The 27,022-nt window shown below is 41.5% G+C and overlaps 1 protein-coding gene across 1 annotated transcript in view; it reads left to right on the forward strand.

The window, feature by feature from the left end:
• LOC138505005 (embryonic protein UVS.2-like) overlaps window positions 1-27,022 on the forward strand; it is an 867,764-nt gene that overhangs the window by 476,090 nt on the left and 364,652 nt on the right. The window contains exons 5-6 of the mRNA XM_069625363.1: window positions 15,418-15,545; window positions 18,231-18,305. Coding sequence (XP_069481464.1) covers window positions 15,418-15,545; window positions 18,231-18,305 — 203 coding nt within the window. The remainder of the gene's footprint in view (window positions 1-15,417; window positions 15,546-18,230; window positions 18,306-27,022) is intronic.

Consider the following 27,022-nt stretch of genomic DNA (forward strand, 5'->3'; position numbering starts at 1 on the left):
TATAGAACAGCAACCTATCAAGTGTTGCAATAAGTTAACACACCTATGTACACCTACCATTGTGCTGTATACCCTCGGGTATAGCGAAACCCAATAGAGTTGTTTTATTTGTAGCGGCGGATATCTGGTAAAATGAGGAATGAAATGTTTTCCTGCACTCCCAAGCCCTCACTAAATGTCCCCAACATTGTTGCCACCTCCCCCCACTTACTTGATGGCCTCCTCATGTCCCCTGCCCTCTCCCATAACCTCCACAACACACGCTGTTTCTGTGATGTAGTTTCCTATGAAATGTAGGCTGTTCTTGGCTGTAGCTGAGGCTGCAGAAAAGCTTCCTGTTGCAAACTCAGTTCCTAGAGCGCCTCTAACACCCAAATTTTGCTTGGCGTCCTCTTGCCACCACCCACCTAGACTAATGACATTTGCATGTTTTTTGACCTGCAAATGGCTTTTTTCTTGCATTTAATTTTCCGATAGCCTTGGCTATAGCTGCAGCTATCTCTCGCAGCGAGCAAAACCAAAGGTGGCAGCAGTTTCATTTCTAAAAACAACCAGTTTGGGCAATTTACAAACAAGAAATAGCTATCTATTTTGGATAAGGAGGCACCACTTCTCCGTCAAATATTTTAAAATCTACTCCACAAAAAGGACCCAAGTCAGCACTGATCCAAATCCGTCGGGCTGTTTGGGTTGTGTGGTCTGGTAAAATAGTTTTTTTTTTTCTCTTAATAACATTTGTTTTTTTTAAACAAATATTTACCAAACTTTGCAGTCTGCGGCGACCCGCGACTCCCTAAAGCCAAATCTGTTGTACGAGTTAAAAGTTTTTAGCAATTCATTTTGTCGGGGTTCCTATGGGAGTCAAGCTCATCTTAACTATATGGTGGCGACCACCACCACTGCCCTACAATCTTCTGTATACAGAAAACAAAGTAGTGCTTGTTTGTGGGTTTGTATATGGTGTTGATCTTGGGATGTAACTCCCCATGAACTGTGAGAAAGTATTCTTTATTTCATTGCCAAATTGATGCAACTATTTTTAATTTCTTTTTTGTTATTACTTGTGTTTAGCCAATTTGGGCTTTTACAAAAAACTGGTGAGTTCATAAAAAGAAAATGCAGTAGGTGAAAAAAAAGACCGCAATGGTATATTTTTATCGCCTTCTTAGATTGTCTCTGTTTTCAACATTTTCAGTTTCCCATAGCGTGTTCTAAAATCTTTGCTGCCACGATGATCCATCTGTTATTTTCACCTGAGATGAGTTGAGACCACCAGGACTCTTCTTCACAGAGGTCAAAGACCACAAACAAAGGCGTGAGCTATACCTTTCTAACCTCTCGCGTAGCTGGACATGACATCATCAGATGCCTTACAGTTTCCAGTTGGTTGTTTTCGGAACAGAGTCTGCATTCTTTTGTCGCTGACTGTGACCTAATTGCCAGGATTTCCCTTGTCCAGAGGAGATTTAGTCGAGCTCTCAGAAAAGTTCCTCTAAGAGTTTTGTTTGGAAATTTCTTCACATATGTCATGGTCTCTTTCCTTTTTTGGAATGATGGTGGTAAGTGGGTCAGGAGTTTGTTTTTGGATACTTGGTCTAGAGTAGTGATCCAGTCTTGATCTTCCATTTTCGTTTTTACCCACTGTGGGTTGTTGATCAACTCCTCTTCTGTGCATGCTATATTGTTTAGCTGGGATTTTTTCTTTTCTAACCAAGAATTTAGCATGATACAGGTGCCTTCAGAGGCTTCTTTGGCAATCACTTGGTAGACTCGTGGGCTGTCCGGCATCAAAATCTTTCTGAAAAGCTGCATGCTGTTATGCTCTATCATAACTTATAGAGAAAGTAGCCCGAGCTCTAGATGGATTGCTGCAATTGGAGCAGACTTTGGTACATTGAGCATGGAGCGCCAGAAGAAGCCTTCTAGTTTGGGCCACTTCGATGAGGGGATGGCAGGACTGGTGTCCATACCGTAGGCGATTGAAGGGATTACTTTAGATTTGTAGAAATGGATTGCCGGCATCAATGAGAACTTTCCGTATTGTCTGTCAATCGCTCTTGTTTGGGCGGTAAGGATTTGCATCTTTGTCCAAAGTACTTGTTCCATCCATGCGTCGGTTTTTGAGCAGTCGATCGTGATGCCCAAGTATTTAAAGTAGGTGACTGACTCGAGTTTTGTTCCACCCAAGTGCCAGCTCTGTTTCGATAATCTCCTTGGCACTTTCTCCAAAGTCAGGATTTTGTTTTTTTTATGTTAATTTCAAGATGGTTTTGGATTGTATAAAGCATCAGGTTGTCCAACTGCCTTTGGAGTCCGACGGACGTCTGGTCTATAAGTGTCACGTCATCAGCGTATAACAGACGAGACACCGTTGTATTGCCAATTTTTGGCGGAAAAGCACAGACCATCTCTGCGGCCTCTTGGTAATCTCCCAAAAATGTGATACAGAGTGCTGGGGCTAAAGGGCAGCCCTGTTTGACACCTCTGAATGACAAAATTTCAGCTGAGAGGAGGCCTTGACGACTCAAATGTACTTGCATTTTTGTGTCAGTATGTAGCGCCTTTACAGGGGTCAGAATGGATTCAGGGCACTTCCAAGATGCGAGTTTCTCCCAAACCTTATCCTGGTTTACCCAGTCAAAGGCTTGGGTGAAGTCAACAAAAGCCACATACACTCTTGGGGCTTCTTGTCTAACTTTACTCTTGATGATGATGTTGAGAAGCATGATGTTCACAGAGGTGTTCGCATTTTTCAAAAAACCTGTTTGAAATGGGTCCGCACAGCGAGATGACTTTGCCCATTTTTGGAATTTCGCAAGGAGTAGCTATGAAAAAACCTTACCAATGGTATCTAGCAGGGTGATAGGGCGGTAGTTGTAGGGATCTTTTCTTGAGCCCTTCTTAAATGTGGGGACGACTACCGCCGATGTCCATGAAGTAGGTATTGATTTACTATCTTTGCACCGGGCGAAGATTTGGCTGATCAGAGGCGTCCATTCTTCCGGATGTTGTTTTAGGTCGAAGCTGATAAGACCATCAGGACCTGGTGCTCTTGATGATTTTGAGTTCTTTATCACTCTGATGATGTCATCTTTGTCGGTCAAATCCTCCCAGGTCGCCAGGGTGCTCTGTTTTTCAGGTTGAATATATCTTTCTACCGGGGAAACGAGCTTTTTAAAGTGGTCCACCCACTTTGTCTCGCTAACCGCATTTGTTAGGGCTTCATTGATTTGAGTGTCGCAAGGTCTAATGAGCCAATATATGCAATTATGTCCTTACAAGAACACATTGAGGTTGACTTTGCCCATAATAGCAGTAATGTTCCTGCAACAAAACATCGCCATTCTGCTGTGCCACTATATGTCACTATTGCCATGACAGAACACATACTCATATTGGCCTTGCACATAATGCCAGTTTAAGAAGTAATGTCCATGCTTTCTGTGCCATTATAGGTTTTCATTGCCATGTTAAGAACACACTCCTGTCGGCTTGGCCCATAATGCCAGTAATTCCACCATAAGAAGACATGTCCATGTCAGCTGTTGTGATATATGCCAGTAGTTCCAAAAGCAAAGTCAGGTTGTTTTGCTGATAATTCAATTAAGAAGACATGTTCATGCTGGATGTGCCAATGTATTCCAGTGTCGCTATGAAAAAAGCAAACTCATGTTGGCTTGGCCCACAATGGAAATACTGTCACTCTAAGAAGGCATGCCCATGTTGTAACATGTTGCCTTGCAACCAATTGTAAAACTATGCCCAAACTGAAAATTAAAATGAAATATCTGGTGCTACTGCGGTACCCTTTCTCCCAGACCCTGGCACACAATGGATCCAGATGCACTGTCCACTCTACCCCCTGCACATGCTTGCTCACATACACGCACAGACACAGACACACCCACTCAAACACACACACCTACACACTCACAAAGAAATACAAATTCTCACAAACTCAAGTATTACTCAAGCACACACACAGGTTTTTGTTTTTACTTTCCGTACCCTAATGAATGGTTCCATGCCTGGTCAGTCAGCTACACACATCTTCAAAAAGGCCTGCTCAGCAACAAGAAACAGGAAGCATGGATGGAAGTTGATTGGCATTTGCCGCCTTGAGTCCTGCCTCCAGCATGGCCCATTGGTATACACAAGAAGAGAATCAAGATAGATGTGTTCATGTTTCAATGGGCCATGCTCCTTTACTCTACCTACTGTGTTCAGGAACAGAGGCCCTTTAAGGCTTCACTTGGGACAGTGCTCCAAATGGGGTCTTGCCCATCCTTTTTCCCTGCAGGCAGTAAGAAGTGTTTGTGTCCTGCACATCTCTTCTAATATTTGAGCACTGTAAATAGCAGAGCAAGTGACATCCTATCCCTAATGGGAGGTGCTGTGCACAATATTCATTATACCTGGCTACTTTGTTTATAGCTTGTTGCAGGTTTGGAGGTTTGTTAGCTTGGACAGAAGGATTTCTACCTTAGTACCTTTGACACAGGGGCTTCTAATATTCATCCCATCATTGGTTTGTTGGGGGGGGGAGTATTTGGAAACCTATGGGATCAGGCGCTGTGGGGTTATCTAAGTTATCTAAATACATTAGGGTCTAACTATTGAGGACATTTGGCCAATGGAATATTGAATCTGGCAAGCGATGGCTTTTCATGAAGCTGCCAGTGGCACCTATTTGGATAACGCTATGGTTGATGTGTATACAATAGGCGGAGGTATCTGCATATCCACCACAATAGCTATACTAACACTCTATACATAGATTGAATGTGTCAAGTTAGTAGGCATCTGCTCATTCCCCAATCCATTTACCACTCTACTTCGAACCCAGAATTTACACAGGGGTTAAATGACAGCTCATTTTGCAAGGTTGACAGGTGGGGGTGTTCTAAGTAGGTCCCTTTTTCTGGTTATCTTTCACTGAATATAACATGGATTACAGCCTTTAGAAAGTTAGGCATCTCGAATATTTACAGTTTACACATTGTGCCTGGAAGAAGAAAGTAGGAATGTGGGGATAAGAACCATGAAGGGCCTTGTCTCTGAATTGTATAATTAGCTGGCAGGAGCCCATCAGATAGCAAGGGCTAAATATAGAGCCTGATGAGAAATGGATTTCAGTTATCCTTTGAATGACGCAATACGGGCACGGACATGGTGCATAATAGCCATTGTTTCATTAGTGTACAAGCCATTGAAGCACATTATAAAATCCTGTATCACTGCTTCCACACACCTGAAACACCCGAAAAGCTTCACCAATTTTTTCTTGACAAATCAGATCTTTGTTGGAACGAATGTTAAGGAGGCCAACATATCTGAAGTAAAGATATCTACGTGGGACGTGATGGCATACCCCACATCGTCCTCTTTAACCACCTGGGCATTAGGAGGGAAAGGTGGAGGAAAAGAAAATATTAGGATAAAGATTGATTTTATGCAGTGATACTAGCTGTGAAATGGTATTGCATTTGTATGGGTCACAATTGCGGTTCTTCGATACTCATATGGACTGCAAGAGTATGGCACTGTAACACCAGTTTCATTTTTTGGGAGGAATGTTGTTAGTACCTGCTTACTGTAACAGGTTTACTTGTCATTCGCACCCAAGTGTCAGCTACCATTCCTGGCTTGCTCGAAAGCACCAGCCTGGTGCTGGGCTCTCCCTGATGTAAGTTAACTGCTCACTGCCTCCACTTCTCGCGTTGGACATTGAAGTACCCTGTAGGAGCTACACAGGATCAAATAACCCCCCAGACTACACGCCATTGTATGTAAAGCAGTCCGTAACATGAACGTTCATTCAAACAGACTCGGCACGCGGGTGAACGGGAACACAGCGTTTATTTTCTTTCTTTCTTCCATCCTACTAATTACAACACTGCAACCTGGAGCAGCGTCTCCTCATGTGGCAACCATTTCAGTATCTTAATTTGCACTTGAGACTGATGTTGTGGCAGGAAGCATTATGCGTGGTGTTTTAAGAGATCATGGTCTCCTTGGCATCTCACTAGGCAAGAAGAGATTCAGGGAAGCTGCATTCACTGTAGGAGATTATTCCTGCACGCTAGGGCAAGACTCACCCAGAGTCCGCACTCTGTGGACAACGTTGACAGACTTGAAGGTTACGCACTTAGCGGCACTATGGACCTCTGTGTGCGAATAATGATGGATGGCCTTTGGAGCACAACTAGGGATTTAGCGCGATCGTGTGAGAGCATCTTTGATGCCATTTTAGCAGTTTTATTTGTTGGGTACAGGAAAGGGACAAAGCAGCTGAGCTGTGCACTGGAGAGCTCAAAAGAAGAGTGAAGCCTGTGTTTATTGTAAATGCACCGTTCCTTAACTATTTGCATAATAAATTGGGTTAGATAAAAATGCAGAGATTTAACTTATGCAGTGTCGCACTTGTGGAACAACACCGGATTTTGATATTGGTGTTTGAAATGACTCTGCAACTGTTTTCCATGCCGCAGCTATACGTGTTTCTCACAGTCACAGAGTGCAGCTACATGCGTTGTTGACATTGATAGCGTTGGTGAGAATGGATCTACTGTGTGCACAGGTAGATTTTGAATGCTGAATTTCTCGTTACAACCAACAACAGGGAGTTACTGTGCCTCATTACGATTTTGCTGGTAGCCATGCCGCTATTGGCGGCATGGCTGCCGCCAAAATTGGGTCCGGGTTCCCAGAATGGGGAATTACCGGGCCATTCTGAGTTCGGAGGGCCTGGTAATTCCTCCCTCCAGGAACCTTGGGCCGGACCTTCCCCATTCCCATTTCAGCTCCCATAGGGCTGAATGGGAATGGGGGAGGGAGCAAACAACGGGCTGATTACGAGCGGCACGTTGTTTGCTCCCTCTTCCCCTCATGGGACCCGGTAAGCACGCCTGGTTTGACGAGGCGTTACTTACCGGGTCCCGCGAGGGGAGCTTGTAATAAGGCGGAACGGGTTTAACGGGTCCGCCTCCTTTAGTGGGTCCCATTAACCCGTTCCGCCTCACTTGTAATGAGGCCCACTGTCTTTATTTATTTGCTGACCATGTCTGCTTGCGGGTCCGCCAGCCTTTATGGACAGAGCAAGATAATGGATTTACTGTCATCATCCACCATGACACAAATGCACTCATAACATTCAACGTAAACAGAAATAGATGCTTCTTGTACCTTGTACTATTAAATAGGAACTGATGGGCAAATGCATAAGCTACAAATGACAACATGAGCACATTGATATGATAGGTTATTTATAACGCGCTTGATACCCAGAGGTTTCTAAGACCTGGGGATCGAACCTCAGTTGCTCCGTGACTTCTTGCTTCAAGGCGAGCACGTTGCCCCTGAGCTATCCTCCCGAGAATAGTAACATTATAGGTACAGATTAGTCTTGGTAATATCAGGCAATGGTTTCATATCCTTCTGGCATACTATGCATCCTTAGACCCCTTGGTGTTTGGAAACCTCACCTTCTCCCGCAGAAACATTTTCGTGTTTGCCATACCCTGATGACTTTTGTGAGCGAGGTTGGTGACCATCTCAACCAGTGTTGCAGGGATCCAATGTGGTCTGGCAGAGCAGAAGCCCTTAGAGTAATCAAGTAAGGTCTGAGCGGACGCTCCACATCCCTTGCAGAGTGTTTCTCACATAGACAGTCCCCTGACCTGCAATCTAATCAGGTCCTTTCCATTTCCAGACAGATATACTTGAACTACCGACTGAAAGCATGTATCCTGTTTGGTTGCATCAGTGATCTCCTTCTTGGAAATGCAGAGCCGAATAGCAGCCCTTGTGACAAGTGAAGGCTTTCTTTAAACATTTGAATGTCCTCCTCATGAAGAATGGCCCCTGACACAGTCCTGAATGATGAGTCAGGTAGTCCCCAGGATTATCAGAGCTGGGTCGATTGAACAAATTAACATTGTACTCCTGCAGCTACAAAAAACTCCTCTCAATCCTTGCCGGAGGACAGGGTGCTTTTCCATTCAATAAGAGTATAAAATAATTATGATCCATGACAACTGCTATGGAGTGCCCATAGATATATATGTGGAAATGATGGCCTCCAAACAGATATGCAAATCCACCACTCTCTGACTGGGAATGTTTGGTTGACAGCAATGAGTTGCTGGCGTAAGGATTGGGACACAAGTTTCTCCTCCAATCCTTTTGTACAAATACTGTTCACAGGCCATACAGGCTTGCATCCACCACTTACTCTGTCAAGTAGAGTAAGGGGTCAAAATAGACCATGGTCACCACCGGTTTGAGAGTTTATGAATGACCATTGAAAGCCTTGTTACTGTAGCACTGTCCTGGCTCAAGGACTGTCCTCCTTCGTCAGGTTGAGAGGGGTTCAGAGATAGTTTCTGAGTTGGTTATAAAAGGGTGTTAGGGAGAATTCTCAGCAGCTTTGCTGGATTTCTAGGTTTAATTTTTTCACCTGGTAAGAGTGTGAGCCTTTTTTCCCACTCCTACATGTGTTTTGCTGTGTGTGGTTAACATTTTTTGTGTTCATAGACTATGGAGCCTCACCTACTTCATGGACATCATCTTTTTACTGTGTGTTACACAGCAACATTAGTGCAGTGACACAGGGTTGCCTTTTTCAGACTTCCCACTTTAAACTCCATTTTCTGGGACTGACTACTGTCTCCCAGAACATGTAAAGTTGCCATTGACTTTATTAGTCTTTTTAATACACAGACCCAGTACAAACTATCTTACATAGAGTTCTGGAAAGGGTTAATAGTTATCCCTTTTTGTCTGTCTCTCATGGAACATTATTTCGTTCCCCTTTCTTTAAGATTTGGCTGGTGGCAATGGTATCTACCCTATTTTCCTACTGCGGTCTATTTAAATAGCCTTGGTACTGTTTTAGGCTAAGTTAGTAGCCTCAAACTTAAATCCGCTGGACCCCATTTACTTTTATTTGGTTCCGGCTGGGTTTATTCGCCATTTCTTTTTGTAAAGGTCTTTCTTGTGTTTTACTCTGCGCGCCAAACCAGGTTTGGCTCCTTTGTTCGCCATCCTTTGGCGGGCTTCTGATAATTGTTTTATCAAGAAACTTTGAGTGTAAGTGTTTATTTGGATAACTATACTGTGAAACTATGTGTAACAACCTTACTGCTCACATTGGCCCCTCTTGAGATAAGCCTGGCTGCTTGACCACACTACCAACCTGTGTAGTTCAGACTTATACCAAATGTTAGGTCCCTATTGCCAGGAGGTCAAGGTTATTGTAGTGCACTCACAGGGTACTGCATACAATCTTGCCTAACACACAGTATGCAGAAAAGACGATACTTTGCCACAATGCCACAGCAGACATCTCTGTGTCCGCTAACCTATGAGAGTTTAGCACACAACACTATATGTGAAGGGCAAAGGGGATACCTAGTACCCCTCTTATCTCTGCTACTGTGACTTTCTAGTCACAGTGACAACCCTATAGTTATGTCTGGAGGCAGTGGACGTGTTCTACCAACTATTGTGTTATTTTTTACTGCATACTGTATTCACAAGCTCGGTTATGCAAAGTAGGGTCACCTATGTTCTAACTTGGAGGCTCCTTTCTTTTTTCACCATTTATTGTATGGCTGTCCTTTGTCATCTCTTCTTTTATCATTTTGGGAGGGGGAGGTCTGTTTGTGCATTTTGTCTTTGGGGGAACCCTTGAGTGTCCCCGCCTAGGCTCCAATGTTTCTGCAAGGACAGGAAGCAGGGGAGGAGTTTGACATGCCCCTGCCCTTTGTCTGCTAGAGTGCCTGAATGGAACCAGTTTCCACTGGGGAGCTGGCTGTCCTTGTTGTACAGTCACCCACCCCTGTCTGTAAAATTCAGAGCGAGTTTGCAGAGGAGTGAGTGGGGAATCTGAATATAAGGTGAGGTTCTGGAGGTAGAAGGCAAGTTTACCATGCGAACAGAAGATCCAAAGCTGAAGATGGTCAGGGAAGCCTGCACACCCTTCCAGTAACCGTGAAGTGACCACTGCTGCCCTGACCTTGTTTTCGTATCTACCGAGGAGCTCCAAAGAGGAAGACACCTTCCCTTTGGCTGGTGGGGCTAACCAGCCCCAAGATCAACTACAAATAGAGCCATCGCCTGAGCTGCTGTGACCTTCCAGCGATGCAAACCATGAATACCAGGAGACCTCTGACAATGTATTTGCAAGGCCTAATCCAGCCAGAAATTTGATGAGCTCCTGTTGGACCTCTAGAGGCATGATCCCACTCATCTAAATCCCCTCACCAGAGTGCAGTGCTACAGAATCAAAGAAGATCAACCAGGCGATAACTGTCCTCTGTTGGAGCTAATAAAAAGGCACCAAAACCTCCGACCAACCAAGGAGACTGAAGAAATCCATGTCAAGGCTCCTCTCTAATGACTGCTTCTGTGGCATCCCCTCCAAAGCCCATCCTTTCATCAACAGACTGAGGAATCGGGAGACTGGGTCCATTGTTGCTGCAACAGAGAGAATCCAGCTACGTTTGCTTCTTCTAAATTAAGGTACTGTGGGGGTAAAGGTAGCACCTACCTTAAGCCAAGGAGTTGCTCCAGTAAGACTGGAGTGAGTTACAAGGTGTTTAGGTGTCCATCCATACCTGTGGCCCATGCTTTACAGCTTGTGTCCTTTAGGGTGTCCCTCACAGGGTCTCTATAGCTTGTGTTTTCTTGCTAAGCATTTTGACTCTAGTGACAACTTTACCTTTTCATCTGAAATAATAAGAGTTTTTATCCACTTCCACACTGACTATATTGTTAGTTACGATTTGGACTCATAAAGCATTACAAGCCTTTAAAAGTGTTACTAGAATGTCTAAAAGTGCTTTAGTGTGTATAACCATGCGAGTGCACGCCTTTAGTAGTAATATGGTATAACTGTCATTAATGTAATTCTCTGTAACAATTGTAACCGCGAGCAACACCAATTGAAGCAGTCACCATTGAAAAGTATTGTTCATATTTCCTATGTATTTTGGTTATCTAAATAGAGAATTTACTTACCTACATGTGTATATAAAATACATATATTTTGATATAACTTTAACTGTGTAAGTGTTTCTTTGAACTATTGTATTGACTGGGTTCAATGTACTTACCTACAGCTTACATCGTCCTGCTAGGATAAGCCATTCTCCCAGATCCTTTGGGTAGTACAGACTTATACTAAGGGTTTGGGACCGGTATACCAAGGGATAGTTTTATAGAGTCTTACCTCAAGTGGACTTTAGGAAAACTCCACTAACAGTATGTTTCATGCAATGTCCTTAAAATAAATTCTCTATCAGTTCTTGATACACAAGCTGTTTGTCCCTGTCTTCCGCACAATCACAGTTTGGCAGCAAGTAGTCCCCAGCATGTGCCATTATCTTCCTCTGGGGGTGACATGTTGACATCGGAGGGCAAGGGGACATGTCTCCTGACACAAACGTTGTGCAGTATGGTATACACTCCAAATAATGTCCACACACCTTGGACCTCATTACAAGTTTGGTGGTATCCCGCCGGTAAATCCGGCAGGATACCACCAAATGGAATTACTGTTACCGGCACTTGGTCTGCACCAGCAGATTACAAGTGCTGATAAGGGAGGATAATCCCATAGGACTCCATGGTGGATTGCCAGTATTATCTGCACCAGTGATATCGGTGCAGGTAATGCTGGCTTTTTTTGCCATTTGGGTGCCTGACGTACCTCCAGCTCTTGGCTGGAAACCTGCCAGTATATGGAAATATCGGCATTTTATTCCTGAACCAGCAAAGTCACAATGAGGCCCACTTGTCTGGACTGTACATTAAAACACTGCCTGTATGATAAGGACACCAGAACTGTCCCTTCAGCAGGCCAAAGTTACGCCTGGTCCTAATTTGTGCCTCATTATATACCACTTCCTGTATTGCCTGTGGGCTCTGTACTGTTGTCTTCAGTCACAGGAGCTGGGGAATAGCTGGCGTCACCTGCAAAGGCAATGGGGACGGCTGTTGGTTAAAGAACAATCAGCAGGTGTACCCAGAAGTCATGGCATAATGGTCTAAATTTCCACTAATTTACTTATGGTAACCTTGATTTTTCCACAATTGGTCTCTGCCTCCCTCAATTGTGTCGTACCTCAAGGAAGAGGATGCATAATGTCACTACGGGGATCCCCCATTCCCAATATACAATGTAAGTGGATTGCTAATGGACATGTGATCTGTGGCTCTTCAGCACTGGTAATCATGGAATCGTACCAAAATGTCGACCTGACAATTGTGACGGCCGAAAATGATGACTTTTTTTTATTTTTGAACCCCCCTTACACCACATATATATGTGGGGGGGTATAGAATATAATATTAATATGGGGGGCTGCAGGGGTCTCCCCCTGCATATATATGTGGTGTAAAGGGTTAAAAAAAATCACCATTTTCGGCTGTCGCAACAATCACATATAATCATGGATCTGTTCTAAAATATTTTCTTATCATGTGCACTTTGCGATAGTGATCATGCACTTAGGAAATGGCATTTCCATTCCCCTAATAAATGGTCTAAGTGGAAGCAAGCCTGAACCCAACACTTGAACCAAGAACACTACTGACAACAACACGACATTTACAGTGGAATGTGACCTCGCTAACTGCTGAATTTGTAAAACTATGTTGGATTAAATCGTAAAAATTGCTAGGCCAGGATCCTTTTACCTCGGAGAACTCATCAAGTTGGCTTAGCTCTGAAGTCAAAGTCAAGAAGAAAACGCTCTTCTGCCCTGCTTGGTATTTGGGCGGAGTGAAGTGGGTGGGATACTTGGAGGAAAACAAAAAAATGGGTCTCATTCAAAAGACTGCAAACTGAAAATGTACTTAAAAATTGTAGGTATGGAGAGTACCCTTTGTTAAAGAATTTGATAAGAAAGGTCCACAAAACCACATTGATAAATGTAATTCAGGAACACACTTATTGGAATTTAATAAACAAGGAGGCCTGGCTTTGGTAAATAATAGAGAGGGGAATTCGGACTTACTAAAGATCTGTTTAGATTTCCTTGAGTTAGAAATTACAAACAATAGACAGTTTAGGATACTCAATCGAATATATTGGACTCCTGAAAGGCTTTGCAAGAGAAACATAAGTGATTTGGAGGCCTGTTGGATGGGCTCATTAGAACACATGCTATGGGAATTCATTAAGTTGCTGAGTTTCTGGCGAGAAGTAACTAAGATAATGAATACATTTCTGAGACTTGAAATGGAGTATGATTTTGAAATGCTAGCTCTGGCGGAGGAAATCAGACAAATATCCATCTGCTTCATAATGATCAAGAACTAAAACTGTCACTACTTGAAATGGTCTTACTTCAATGCCCAAAGAAAAGGAAACTGTATCATAACATCTGGGGAAGATTTGGGGATTTGATGTAAAGGTCAGCTTCAATAGAGACTTTGACTGAAGGGGACACAGAGAAGGTCTGCAAATTGTAAAACGTGAATAAACAAAAAGAAATGGCATTCATGGGGTGTAGCTTCCTGACATCGTTGCCTGTCTTCTTGCACAGCAGGGAAGTGCCTTGATCTGTCTACGTCTGGTTTCTTTATGCATTGTGGTACCTGTAGTTCAATCTTTGAACATGTGGGATTATGTATTTTTGTCATTGTATGATGTTGTTATGCAGGGCCTTGTCAGGTGGTGTGGGACTTCTTATGTGGTATGTCATAGGGCAGGCCCTTCATGCATTGGACTGCAGCAGGGCATGCAATACATTGGCATTATGTAGGTGAACAACCCTCCAGGTCAACCCTACCCTTCTCACTTATGACCCAGTGAGTTGTTTGATGGTGTTTCTTCTTACCCAGGATCCAAGTCGTTTGAACCATGTAAGTCTGCATTTATGCAGGTGGTGTTCTGTTACACAGGACAAGGGTACCATGTGTCACACCTGGGAAATGGGAACAGCAGTGGGTCACAATCAAGTCTTCACCACAGGGCACCTATACATTTAGGGAATGCTATTTCCTGTCCCGGTGCATCCCTTCTGGGGTCTAGCGGGCCACCAATTTGACATGCATACAGTCCGGAGCTGCAGTCGCATTGGGGAAGTGGGTAGCTGCATAGAGTCGTCCCTTTGTCGCATTTACCTCTGCAGGCATGGTAGGCAGGGAGATGTGCTGGGGTGCATGCTGCATGAGTGCAGCCATCACCTGACCAAGCACTATTTAGTACATCGGAAGTGACATACTATGCAGCATGCCCACAATGTGCTGGTTAGTGCAAGTGTCAAAAAGGTGCTGCACCGACACAAGTTTCAGCAGTTTTGGGATAGCAGTTATTATGATATGATATTATGAAACATTTGTGTATAGGTGCATTATAAATAACCAATAAATAAAATAAAATAAATAAATGATGATCCTGCTTTTAAATCTGCCTGTGTTAGGGTGAGTAGCTCATCTATGGTCTTTCTGTTAAGGCTGTATAGTGTTATTAGCTGCCCAATAGTTGCTGCCTGTGGTGATAGCCTGACTCATGGAATGGGTTGACTCCTTACACAGTGTTTCCTCCACCTCTGTGTGGGTTTTATTTTACGCTGCTGCTGCTGCGCCTGCCTCAGCAGCTCGATGAATATAGTAGGAGGTTCTGGAGATCAAAGTGTTCTACTGCTAGTGGCTACATAGTGTATGAAAGTGTGTTTGGTGACGGTGAGGGTCTTGCATAACATTTTAGGGCCTATTGGGTACTCCAGTGGCTTCATTTCCATCATCTGGACGTGGAGGGAACACTGTGGAGGTAACAGCACTGTCTTTTTGGTGGAATGAGTGCCTATATTTTGATGGTATTTCATCTTAGAATACAACATTTGAATTGCATTATTTGGTACTAATTCTGCCAGTGGAATTTCCACCTGTTCTTGTCGATAATTGCTCTGGAACTAATTCCTCCAGTGGAATTAGCACCGGGGGAATTACGGTCCATTTTTGGTTACCTTTAATTTGGTGGCGCAGTCAAATTGGCAGTAATTCTATTACCACCACTTTTTGCCCTTGATGCAAACTCATAGTGAGATACATTGCCTGCAATCTGGATCTTTTTCAATTTAATGGATATCAAGGACATATCCCCCATCTCTGTGTAAATAATCTGTGCATTTATAAACACAATTGTCAGTTCCCAAACCGAATCTAAAACAATGTAACTCATTTTTCAATATTGCAATCAGGTTTGGTGCAGTTTTAGTCATATAATCCACTTTTATCAGATTTTCAGCAGAGCCTTTCCTGATACCAATCGGAATGCAGAGTAGAGAGCAGGCATGCAAAAGGCACATGTGCCGTTTGATAAATGTGCTGCTGAAGAGCTTTGCATTGCTTGTACGGCGTCCACTTATAATGATGATCTCATTCATTTTTGTATTTAATTAACAGGAACCTCTTTTCCAACACGTCTGGCCAGGATACAATTATACCTAAACCTGACCGCAAAGTCCCTATTGGGCAGCGATATGGACTCAGCCAACTGGATGTAGCTAAGATAAACAAGCAGTACAGCTGCAGTGAGTTTTCAAATAATTATTCATCGATGTTCTATCTGACTGTTTGCAATGGTCTTCTCTTTTCTTTACCCCTCGTTGCTCTCTAACCTTTGACCTATTTCTCTCCTTCCCTTTCTTTACATGGTCCTTGAAATAGTTCTTCACTCACACATTTCAGCATACCTGAATCTGCACTCTCTGCTTCCCTTAACTGATTCTAGATTCTGCTCTGCACCCTCTACGGAAACTGCCCTTCTCCACATCTGTAACTTTCTTCTCACTGCTCGGCACAATAAATGCACTCCTATTCATATTCTCCTAAACCTCTCAGCTGCATTTCACACTGTTGAATTTGACAAAATGTTTAATATTATTAATCCACACATAACCTCTTTTAGATCAATTGTGGAAAACAAGCTCTTGTTAAAAACTGTTGGTTCGATGTGGAATGCAGATTAACCAATGGCTCTCTGCCTTCTTGACCTCTGGATACTCAGTAGATAAAGAGCTTCTGCACTCTTGTAGAGCAGACGATAAGAATATTGTTGATGCTAAGAAAGGGTCCTATGTCAAAGCTAAATGGGATAACCTCACGGATGCACATGTAAGGAAGGACTGAGCATCCTTCTGTAAATTGATCTCTAATGCAGTGTTGAGCAGTGACACAGCCATACAAAGTTGTATTACACCTGAAGATTGTCACACTCATTTCGCAGAGTTGTATGGGGATGGTACGAATAGCCTGCCCATGGATAATCTTCCCCTTCATGATATTGAGGTGGGTGTTTATTGCTCTGTCTTATTTAAAGACTAACCATTAGTGTGGGAACCAGTCATTTTAAAACTCTTCAATGCTTGTATTAGTAGAAATTTGGTCCCTGAGTCCTGCCGATCAGCCAAAATTATTCCAATATATAAAAAGGGGGGGGGGAATTGTCTGGCAAATTATCGCCCGATTTCCCTACTTGATAGCCCTGGGAAAATGTTTGCAAAAGCCATCTTAAAACTGATCCAGACTTGGGCTGATGATAGCGAGAGTATTCACCCATTGCAAGCAGGGTTTCAGCTTGGTAAATCCACGAATGATCAGTTTGTATTTGCTAGTGCAAAAATATACTGTACTAATGAAGGCTAAACTATACGTAGTATATGTGGATTGGAAAAACATGTTTAATGCAGTGCCAAAAGACCTGCTCTGGCAGGTTCTTAATATAAGAAATATGCCCCACCAGCTCATAACAATAGCTGTACTGGCTCCGCCTCTATAAAAAATAAGGGCTTGTTAAGTATAGGAAAGCACTCGATCATGTTAGGAGTCTGGAGGAAGGGGGGTTTGAGCTTGCTTTGTGTGATGCAAGGCAAGGGTAGTCTTTTCGTGCTCAATGAAACTGTGGACTGATTCTGCTGGGGTGTACAAAATTGCAATTGGTAGAGTAAAGAGGGCCATCCTTTCCCACACAAGAACAAAGATAGTGGGGTGAAACTATGACCAGGCTATCTGGTTGCCAAGGGACATTTATTTTGGATATGGAGGGTTCTTGTATACTGTCAGTCCTCCCGTTGCACAAGCACTTTATCTGGCCTTTAGCCTGGGAACCTTGAGGAATGCCTCATTTACAAAATCATGGGTCTTGGGGGGCTCAGGCATTTCTTCTTTATGCTATCATGAGGAGGAAACCATGGCCCCTTTTATGTTTTTGGGCCACATTTTTAATGCTTTGAGACATATGAAGCTTCTGCTAAGCGTAGCAGGGGTGCGCACTATAGTAGAAGCCCTGGCCTATTGTAAAAACTGCAATAAAACACACGTTGTCTTAGTAGTAGCTATATTTAGCTACACTACTATATACGTGTGATATACAAATTCTCATTGTCAGTAAAGAAAATAACTAGCCTAATCATGTCAGTAAAGTGGCTCAGATATTTGATGTAATCAGTGATGTCATCAATGACATTTGTGATGTCATCATTTATGTCCTGCGTGTTAGTTTTAGCAGTGCACAGTGGTGGCACGAGTTATGATTGCTTAGTTTACCATAACAGGCGCATATGAGTTTTTTTGGTTTTACTTGTAACCATAATGTCCCTTTAACAACGTTTTTTCAATGAATTTGATAGTTTTGTATTAGTGCAACTTAACCATAACGTCCCTTTAACAAAGTTTGTTCACTGAATTTCATGAGTTTTTGTTAGTGCAACTTAACCATAACATCCCTTTAAAAAAGATTTTACAGTGAATTTAGTAGGTTTTTGCTAGTGCTCATATTTTCTGCTACAGGTTCCTTCTACTGTATTCCCCACAATGTGGCAGATATGGAGCCTGCGGACAACACGGTAGCCCGTGGATGTGTGGTGGCATTTGGGAGGCTCAAAATCATAGGGGAGACCCAAAAAAGATATACCCATCAACCAACAAACAGATCTACCTAAAATCACAACAAAGGTTTACACCATGCAAGTATACATTTTTGTACAAATACTATTTTTTATATAAGACACATTGCAATGAAATGCACCAATCACAAACCATAACTGTACACTTCTTATAATCTCCCCAGCACAACTCTGGATACAGATTAAGAAACAGCAGGTGCTTACTGGAGAAGATAGTCTCACTGAATAGTAAGTGCATTGTATTTATTTCTCTTTTATTAGCTTTCATTACATAAATATGTGTTATAAGACCTAAACCCTTTTTTCTCACAGAAATGGCAAGCACAGTAAAATGGTTGGAAGAGAACTTCCCAAGAAATGAAATGAGTGACGATAACATCTCCAATGGTATGCAAGACATATTGTACTGTCAACAAATAATGTACTTTGTACACACCGTACTAAAATAATTATTTCTATTTCTCTTACAGTACATGGTGTTCACCCATAATGCGTCTGTGGACCAAGAGACTGTCCGGGGGGTGTCTGCACTGAAACTGGAGATGCCACCAGACAGGCACAATGTTCGGAAATGTCAGCTTTCATGTGGCGCTCTTTTAATTATTCCATGGACACTGTGACAGTTCTACGAACATCCAGCGTGCCTGCAGGGTGTCTGGGGACATACGTGGAGCCACGGACATCCAGAAACATCATCATGTGACTGCGCTCGTGCGGCGTGACAGTGCCATGCGTGGATGGTGTCCAAAACCACAGACAGTTTAAAAGTGCTTTTCCAGACAATCTAGGGTGTTTCAAGCAGAATCTTTACAGTTGCACAGTTTGCAGGCCCATTCTACATTGATCTTGCAGCTTTTTAAAACTTTCCAACAAATATTTTCAACTTTGTAGTTTCCGACCAGCACAACTGTCCATGGACGGTTCCTCTGAAGGGGCCCACCCATTACTTTTCCTCATTCTCAATCTGGCTGCCAAGGAGAGAGCATCTGGAGAACACCTGCCTTGCAAATCTCTCAAAAACCTGCTGCAATGGAATCTCCTATGGCCATCTTTGCTTCCCAAGCACCTCCACCACCACCACCTCAACAACCTGGATGGCATCAAGAGGGGAACAGGACTGGTGATACAGAGGAGGATCAATAAGAAAAATAGGATGAAGTGGAAGAAGTTTCTGTCACCAGTACTCATAGTGAGTCCTGCATGTGGCAATTTTTCGCCACCATTGGAAATTTCACAAAGGCACATGCAAGCAAGGTTCGATGCACACAGTGCAAAGTTATACTCAGTCATGGGAAACCTGACTTGTATTCCTATGGGACTATTTCCATCTATTTCCATGAGACACTAAACCAAATCGGGCCACCGGAGTGCTCTGAGAAAGGCAGTACCTTTCTCAGGTAAGAGCAGGTTGACTTCCTCCACCCCATCATCTTCATCTGCTCCTGTCACCACGAAGGATACTCCTTTGGGGCAGAGGATCAGAGCGGCGGCTTTGCAGGCCATACAAAACAGTGTTGACCCCTATCTTTCAAGGGTCACACTACTAGGCATTTACCGTGAAGCACTGATCTGTAGGGGGAGCAGTTTTGGAGTGCTTTTGAGGCTGCGGTCAAGGAGCATGAGAAACACTGCCACCTACTTGATTAAGGCCTGCCCAACATCTTCCTCTCAACACATACCCCTCCATCCCCGTGGTTGGTGACCCTTCCCTCCCTTCCCCCCTACCTTACCTCTCCTAAGAAAAAATGCCAAAAAAACTACAAAACTGAAAAAAAGGTTGCTATAGGAGCCACCTTTGACAGTTAAAAAATATAAGTGAAGAAAAAAAGCACAGGCCACCGTGCAAACTTCATAGTCCACAGACAGTGCTAGTAGTCCGCAGACATGTACTACTAAATTCTGGGCATGGGACAATTGCGATCATTGCAATTGTTTCCCACTCGAAAAAGGTGACTCTTAAAAGAACCATTTTTGGGGTTTTGGCCTTTATGTATATTTTTAAATGTTTGCTTTTACAAACTGAAGAAAGAAAACATTTAACTGATTTTCATTATTTCTTCTCACTTTCACAGCAACTGCTTCAAAGCATTTTCAATGTTTTGCCCAAAAATCTGATTACCCCATCCATTAGTTAGATGGACTCCATCTCTCCACAAAATATTGGCCCTGTCAAATGTAATATTTTCATTATGGAACGATGTTGTGCCAACATCATGAACAAAAGTCGCACAGCTTTATTGATGCTGCTGACGCTTTTCCATTTGTGGACCAAATGTACAGGAACACATCCACATCTGTCTATGGTCAATTTGAGAAAAATGTATTTTGGAATTAGGGAACACTTCTTTCAACTTTCCGAATATCTCCTTCTTTGGAAACTGCAATGAGATTCCAGTCACGTACCCCTAACTGTTCCCTCCACAATCAATGATAATGATGTCTGATGCTTCGCTATCACTTTACTGTGTAGTACAGGCTTGTATCAAGGGTACATTTGTACTTGCACTTGTAGGCTTAATTGTGTGTGGTGTTCCCAAGGGGTACTGCATATGATTCTGCCTAACAGTCCTACGTTTTTCTTTACATTCTGTGACTTGTACTCCAATGTTTATAATGGTAAAAGTGGAACGACAAGTCCCATAATGCAAATAAAAATGACATAAACACCTACAGATTATAATGCATCATGTTTGCAAGTATTCATATACTCTTTTGCACATTACACCTATGCACACCAACTGCTATTTAAAGTGCACTACAAATCTTGTCCACCCATCAACTTTTCTTCGCTTTTACACATTTTTAGAGAGCATACATTTAAAAAAAAAATCTCATAAATGCAACCATTTCTAACTGTCCACCTATTTTTTTACCTTTTCCCCACCACTCCTCATTCCATTACAAATATAACCCTTCCTTCCTAAAAGTACTTTACCATTGCCACATATGCCCACTAACTTTCTTTTACAGTTACAGGAAAGAAACCCATCACTGAAATCAAGAAACGAAAAATGAATACCCTTCGCATCTGACAAAGTAAGTACATTAATGGTCCAGGTATTTGTATGTTATCATATCAACACAGTGCCACTACATATTTTACCCCAGACTACTTTTATCAAACCAAAATTTCTTTCACTCTATCCCATTATATTCTACCATGCACACTACTACTATTCCCATCTACACAGCACCTGTTCAACACCCACTCTGTACATCAAAACAGCACAATCACCAAACATATTCCAACACACTAACACTACCTAGCTCACTAACACAACACCATCACACCTCTGTACACTTGTATTCCCACATCTTATCCAACCACACCTAACATACTACCTCACAATCAAACAGTACTCTATTAATTTCTAAAATCACACCCACACACCCATGCACCATATGCATATACATTGCACAACTTCCCAATACGACCTTTCTCTTTTCCCAACAGACATAACAAAATGCCTACTAAACAGCAACTCTGTAGAATAGAAAGAAAAACTAGAGCAGATAAGACTAAAAGTACACCACAAAGTCATCCACCTCTAAAACAATCTATAGAAATCCTTAAAACAAAAGAGCTAGTAACCTCATTCAACAAAGCTAAACCAACGATGACTAAAGAAGGCAAGGCCCCTATTGCAAAAACCAAACATTTAAAATGATGTACAAAGAAAAGCACACCTACTAATAAACCCAATCCTGTATCTACCAGTGTTAACATAGCCAAAGGAAAGGAATCCAAAAAAATTATGTTATAAAAAGAATCCCACCATAGAGTTCTTCACAATCTTATAAAAACATATCAAAAGTCACAATCTTCCCTTAAAAACTACAGCTGGAGGGTAATCCTGAAAGTTCTAATTGACAGCACTTTTCTACTAAAGAGAACATTGTTTATATTGATTTTAAATAGAATGAAACCACTAACTACATTAATCAATAAATTATGATAAGTACTTCTAAAAATGTGCAGTGTCAATATAGAGGCATTTTCAAACTTCTGTGATGGTGAATGGATGCACAGAAGCAGCACAGAACCATACTTAAATGAAGAAGCTTATAAACAAGAACAAGAAAAACAATTGCCATAGACAATAGTGGTGAAGGGTATGAAATGGTGGATCAAACCATCATGGAAAAAGAAACCCTTAGAGAAAAAAAAAATCCCCAACAACCTTTGAACAAAAGACTCCTTTCACCCAAAGAAACCGTCCAGTGTACAAATGGACATGCAGCTCAATGTGTAATGTACGCCAACAATCCTCTAAATCTTTATGGAAATGAAATAAAAGACAAAGGTAAAATGACAACTTTCCAAACCATAGACATGCTGGTCTGAAAGAACATTCATTAGCCTGCACTGTAGGAAATACCTGTAAATGCACTTCCTATCACATCAAAATGTTAGTGACACACCATTCCACTTCATGGAGTCTTGTGCATCGACTATGCTATGCAAAAAGTCCTGCTCTAGAACTACAAATTTGTAAATAACATTCTCCTGCATGGAACAGCCACAGAATTAATTCACAAAATAGAACACATCCATCCAACGTAAATACTTTGGTTCTAAAGATGACTTAGAGAATGTTGTGCCATCAGAAAACATAACAAAAAACCTCATAAACACCAACATCCTAATAAATACATACAAGAAAAAAGCTAAGTTGAAATACCAGTCCAAATATGTGGCTGTTACCACAGAATATTTTATAAAAAGAACACATACATAGTAGATATAGCTTACAAAATTGAAGACAATAAAGAATCCCAATGGTTCCAATTAGCTTTATATTTAGCTCTGGTTGAAATTGAAACTGCACTGGTGACCTGGATACACTCTGATCTCGGGCCCAGGCCTCCTCGCCACCAGTTCCACACCTGCACTGGTTGCAACCCTTGCACTCGGGTCTGTTTCTGTATCCCTACAGTCCCCTACAGAAATTGACACTTGATGTCTTCACTTACCCTTGCACTTGCCACCAGCTTGCCTCTCTTTTTATTTTTCATATGTATTTGTTTTGTTTTTTTACTGTGTGATCCCATGTACTGCACTGCCCCCTCACCCTTTCCCCTTGCACATTTCCCCTCCCCCTCTATTGCATTTGTGCAATCTTAATGTCACCTGGCTTAGTAAGATCATTGTCTGTCTTCCCTTTGCTCCTCCCTCCCTTGCCTCGTCACGCCTTTGAAACACTTGTGTATAGGTGCATTATAAATGCCATATGATATCATATCATAACAGCAGAAGGTAAATACAAAATAACTAACCCCCCAAGAGCGTGCACGTATTTCAACACAAAGCTTAAAAATAACCAAGAACCATCACATGCTATCACTAATAACTTGTTAACTTGTATAAGAGCATTATAATACAAACAGTGCACCCATTTTAAGCTAAAATATGCCTTCAACCAAAAATAGCCAAATTAACTCCATTGAAGATACAAAAGGTCATCCGTGGCAAAGTGGTATATTTATCATTGAGCTAAAAGAAAATGTTCAAACTCTAGGACTACAACGGCCAATAGATCAATCTTTGATTATGCTAGTTAATGGTGTACCAAAAAAAGACAAACATTTTTGGCAACAACTAGTCAACTTAAACGAAGTTAGCGAAGCTCTACAATATCTAAAAGAAGTGCAGCACTTCTTTTGGAGAAAAGAATATCAATCCACAAGTGCACCACACATCCACATGCTTTTGTGGATAAAAGATGCTCCAAAATGTGACCATGATTCTGATGCCGCTGTTTTACAATTTTTTTTAAAAATACATTTCCTGTGACATCCCTTCAGAAACCACAAAAAGTGACCTATATACACAAGTGTTACACTTCCAAAAACATAAATATGGCAAATACTGCCAACATAGATATAAAAACAAAGGGAAATACTACAGCAAATGTCGCTTTGGCTTCCCTAGACTAGTGTGCAAAAAAGGACAAGTAAGTAGCTTGATGTCTTCTGTTAGACACAGCGTAAATGGCAAATCCCCTAAAATTACATACAACATTAGAAGGGATGAAGCATTCAAGTACATCAATTATTAGAATGCAATCATTATCCTCTTATGGAATGCAACATAGACATACAATACATTGCAGACAATGTCACTGCATTTGCAAGATATTTCACATCCTATCTCACCAGAGCTGAGAAAATAGAGCTAAAGGACGTCTGGGATGACATATCATCTGGGAAAACACTATCACAGAAATTGTACAGCTTCAATATAAAAATGCTCTCCCATAGAGAATGTGGGTCCTACGAAGCTGCAGACCATTTAACATGCACAGCCTTATATGGCAAATCTGAGCACATTGTTTGGCTAAACCTTGGACCAGCCTCATCCCAAAAAAGAGCGCTAAATCCTACCATGTGATAGAAAACATAGCCAGCCACAAATGATCCCAACAGTCAGGACATTTAAAAAAAAATATTTACATGACACATACTACCAAGCATAAGTACTACTTTGGAAAATGTTTGTCTCTATGACATTTCCCAAAACTACACCTACAAAAACAATGTCACACCAAATGAGACAAATGGCAAATATTTAGTTTCAGCTTGTGAAGGAAGCCTAGTGAAGCTAACTCAACCCAGTCTAATTAATCATGTAAAGTTATAATTTAAAACTCAACAGAATAGAGAACTCTATTACATGGCAGTACTCCGACTTTTGAAAACTTGGAGAAAAGAAAAATACATATTTGGTAACTATGACTCATTAGAAGGTGAATTTAAAGAAAATGAAAGTAGTATAACAAATGACAATTTCAAACAAACCAAAGAAATGTTGGACAATGAACTCCAACAAGAGGAAGAAATTGAAGCTCAGCTACACAAAGATACTCCTGAGGGCAGTCAACCTTCTCTTACAGGGCCCACTTGAAGAACCATTCATTCTAAATGAAGCAGACATATCCATGGCTGAGGTAGAAAATACCATTTATCAATATGAACAATTTGAGGAAAACTTGTCAGTTCTGGAATCTCAGCTAAATGATGAACAACTCACCATTTATCTGGAAATCACTGAAGATATTGTGCATGGTTTTAAACATCAATGTAAAACCTGGACACGTAAAAGCTATAAACCTCTGCTCCTGTATGCAATAGGTGAAGCTAGTTCTGGCAAACTATTCCTCATTAAAAAAATCAGCAAATATCTACAAAACTCAATAAACAACAAACTTTCGGCTGTAGTAACAGCCCCCACAGATTTAGCAACTTACAACATAGGTGGTGTCACTTTATACTGGCTACTACTCCTCCCCATAGAACACAAAAACAAATTTGAATAGTACAAATGTCAGTAGAGGCTGCAACTGAGGTATGCAGAATTCCAAAACAAATGAAATTGCTCCTGATAGTTGAAGTGAGCATGGTGTCCAACCTCATGTTGGCTTTAATCGATCTGAGAATGCAATAAGTCTTAAAAACCAACTATGAGGAACTGTTTGGAGGAAAACATGTTATTCTTTTTGGAGACCTCCTACAGTTGACGCCAGTGAAAGGGCAATCTATTTTCAAAAACTAAGGATAAAAAGAATGCCATAATGCTTTCAGGAGCATTGGAAATGTACATTTCTGGCAACATTTTCACTACAAAGAACTAACTGAAAACATGTGCCAGTCTGCACACGTCACATATGTTAACATTTTAAAAAGCATTAGAACTGGGCTATTTACCAAAGATGCAAAATAAATCTTAAATAGTAGACTAATTCATGAGCTATATGGGTGAAACACATCTGCTCCTGATGTCATGGAACAATTAATGCAACTAAATCTAAAATGTATGTCCTTAATGTCAACTCTTACAAGCTGTATTCAATTCAATGAAACAATGTTGAAAAAGAAATGCAACCTATACTGCATATCAGCTCCACAGACAAACTAGAAGTCTACGGCATGACACTTCCTATTTTTCAACAAGCAACAGCACGACTAAATAGCTTAGAAAAATGTATCTCCAACACAGCTGGATTGGAGAAAATATTAACTTTGCATCTTGCTGCAGAGTAATTCTAAAGCGTAACCTTGACGTACAACAAGGCTTAGTCAATGCAGTTATTGGTACAGGTTTTGGCTTCTTGGCTTCCACACATATCCACATGACAACAGCATTCAGTTTGTTAATATCCACTTTGACAAACTGGCAGAGGTTAAACAAATTGGCCGAACAATAGAATGTTCCCTTCTTTTCAAAGACATGAACGTATGCATAGAGAAATTTTCTCTTGCATATGCCGTCACTATTCATAAATCACAAGGTCTAACCCTAGCTCAAGCATTGATTGACATTGGCAGCCCAGTATTTAAAGAATGTGTGAGCTACGTAGCACATTCACATCTGCGTACACTCAATGGTCTGTTCCTAGTCAACTTTGATGCAAACAATTTTTTGTTGACATTCCTTGAATCTTGGAATACAACAGGCTTTGGGCATTATACTAAATATGTACCCTGTACCTCAAGAAAAAACCTTTAAAAGGACAAATAATGGAAACAGAAGCTATAGCAGATTTCCCAACAAGACCACTAAAAAAACAATGACCAACTCCTGGATCAAACTATACAACGACATAACTATAGTACAAAGTCAAGTTCACATCCATCAGAAAAGAAAGACACAAATGTCTCTTCACCATAAAGATCTGCAGGCCCATCTAACGAGCCACAAACAGAACTCTCTGGCCCATTTAAATTCACAAACACAACTGGAGTAAATTGTTATGCTAATGTGACAATGAATCTTCTCTTTCAATTGCCACCAATTGATCACAAATTTTACTCAAACGGCTCAGAACAGTTGTGTTTGCAAATGCTCGTCCTTCACAAAAATGCCACAAATAATTCTGACAACACTTACAGTGTCTCAGGTATAAGACAAGAATTGGACTACTGTGCAGGAATGGTAACATTTATCATAAACACACAAGAAGATCCACAGTAATTCCTAATGTACTTACAAACTGGAAACTAAAAACATCCCTATCAATTACATCTTCCAAATTTCATACATGTGGAAACATACATGTACTCTCTGCAACCATGTTTCACAAGACCACCTCCCTAATGAACGAGTT

Source organism: Ambystoma mexicanum, chromosome 11, assembly GCF_040938575.1.
Source record: "Ambystoma mexicanum isolate Mex_15411 chromosome 11, UKY_AmexF1_1, whole genome shotgun sequence".
Classification (NCBI taxonomy): domain Eukaryota; kingdom Metazoa; phylum Chordata; class Amphibia; order Caudata; family Ambystomatidae; genus Ambystoma; species Ambystoma mexicanum.